This window comes from Ovis aries, chromosome 15 (genome assembly GCF_016772045.2).
Source record: "Ovis aries strain OAR_USU_Benz2616 breed Rambouillet chromosome 15, ARS-UI_Ramb_v3.0, whole genome shotgun sequence".
Taxonomy (NCBI): Eukaryota; Metazoa; Chordata; class Mammalia; order Artiodactyla; family Bovidae; genus Ovis; species Ovis aries.
In genome coordinates, this window is record NC_056068.1 from 972,776 (window position 1) to 974,800 (window position 2,025).

The window sequence follows — 2,025 nt, forward strand, 5'->3', positions numbered from 1 at the left end:
CCCCTGGAGAAGGAAATGGCAACCCCACTCCAGTGTTCTTGCCAGAATAATCCCATGGACGGAGAATGCTGGACGGCTACAGTCCATAGGGTCGCGAAGAGTTGGACATGACTGAGCATGTACTTAAACCAAGACATTCCTCTTACTAAAATGGTTACACATACCTACTTCTAAGGTGTGAGGCAATGGATAAAGGTAGTTGGTCCAGAGACTATTGTTTTTATTATTTTTATTTATTTATTTTTTTTTTGGTTCTTAATTTGGGGGAGGATATATTCCAACTTGGGGGAAGGCATTTCAGTTCTGAAGCTCGATTGTGACGTTTCCAGAGTCCTGTAGTCTCCGAGTGTGGCAGGGCGCAAGGGCTGCTGGGCTGGCTGGACTCTCCACCCCTTTGCGGCACAGTGTGCGATATGCAGGCAACTGCAGCGTCAAGCTGGCACCACTCCTGAGGCTCTTGAGTGTTTATCAACTCAGTAGGTCAAAAGTCTGCAGACACTGGGTGGAGCAACAGTAAGCCACAAAACTCACAGTTGTCCTCCCCTGGTGCAGCCCTGCCATTGGCGTCTCTCTCAAGGGAAAGAGCTTGGGGTAGACAATCGTAAACATGGGCTCGCTGCACCGGTGACAGTACCCCAGGGGGTAGTGCAGCAGCTCCAGGAGACTTCTGGGTAACGAGACTGGAGACAGAAAGCCCAGATCTTTTAGAGAAGCGTGGTATGTGTGATGCAGAGTCCTCATGGCCAGCTCCTGCAGAGGCAGGACATGATCCTTCTCTGTCCCTATGGCCTTCACCTCAGCAGGGAGGAAAACGGTTAGCTGCCCCGATGAAAAGGAAAGCAACTTCACCTCAGAAACTTGAATGGGAGCACCACAGCCACTGCGCCCGATGACTTTGTTGTACAGAAAGGATGGCAAGCCTTTCAGATGAATGTTGTTATCCACGTACACATATTGAAGTTCTCGAGATCGACCTAAATCAAGTGGCAAAAATGCAAGACGGTTTCCAGCCATGGAGAGCTCATTGAGGCTGGGCAGCTGGCAGAGGTGGCGCGGCACACACCATAGACGATTTCGGTCCACAGTGAGGTACTGCAGAGAAAGGCACAGGTGAAGCCTCTCGGGTAAAGTTAGCAAACGATTGGTAGAAATGTCTAGTGTCTGCAGCTCCTTCAAATCGCCAACCTCTGGAGGTAGGAATTGCAGCTGGTTATTAGCTAATCGAAGATGACGTAAAGCTCTCAGACGACCAATTTCTGGGCAAACGATTTCTAAGGCATTGTCACTAAGATCCAAACATTGTAGTTTTACAAGGGACCCAATGGCTTCCGGAACCACAACTATGTTATTTGAGTGAAGATACAGTTCCACAAGGTTTGGAAGCTTCTGAGCAAGGTTTTCTGGCAAGGTTGTAAGGGAGTTCCTTTTCATGTAGAGTCTCTCCAAGTACTGTAGTCCCTCATCTTTCAGTAACTCCAATGGGAAATGCTGCAGATTCCTGTAATTTAAGAACAAATTCTTGTGCTTTTCCAGCCTTGCCACAGAGATCGTCTTACAAAGTTCGGATGCCATGGCTGAACATAATCCATCAGGCATGCTGCAGTACTACATCTTGTCAAAACTGGTCCATTTCTCTGCCGGCGGAGCCAGCGCTCCCGAGCTGAGGGGCGCCGGACTCTATTGTTTTTATTTTTATATAATTTTGAAAACTGTAAACATAATATTGAAAACCTTTAAAGATGAAAAAATTCATGCCTCATATTTGTAGGTTACTATATATCATGGACTTCCAGTGTCCTTAGTGAACTGTTGAAGCCACAAATATAAGTCATTGACTGCCAAGAATCTACTTGATATGCACTTAAAATGCCTAGATCAATACTTGTTGAATAATTTCCAAATGATTTTATTTGTCTATAAAGTTTCAATTTCCCTCAGAATTCTCATTTGCAATGTGCACATCATTTTCACATCAAGAGTCATTTTTGGTGACTCTTATGTAGGCTTTTAACTTGAAGTTGCACA

At 45.6% G+C, this 2,025-nt stretch overlaps 1 protein-coding gene across 1 annotated transcript; it reads right to left on the bottom strand.

Annotated features, from left to right (window-relative positions):
- Positions 1–239: 239 nt before the first annotated feature.
- On the bottom strand, positions 240–1,678 carry LOC101114552 (leucine-rich repeat-containing protein 28-like). Its single transcript, XM_042232822.2, has one exon. It carries the CDS (start codon positions 1,594–1,596, stop codon positions 469–471), a length of 1,128 nt encoding a protein of 375 aa, XP_042088756.1. The 5' UTR covers positions 1,597–1,678; the 3' UTR covers positions 240–468.
- Positions 1,679–2,025: the final 347 nt, after the last annotated feature.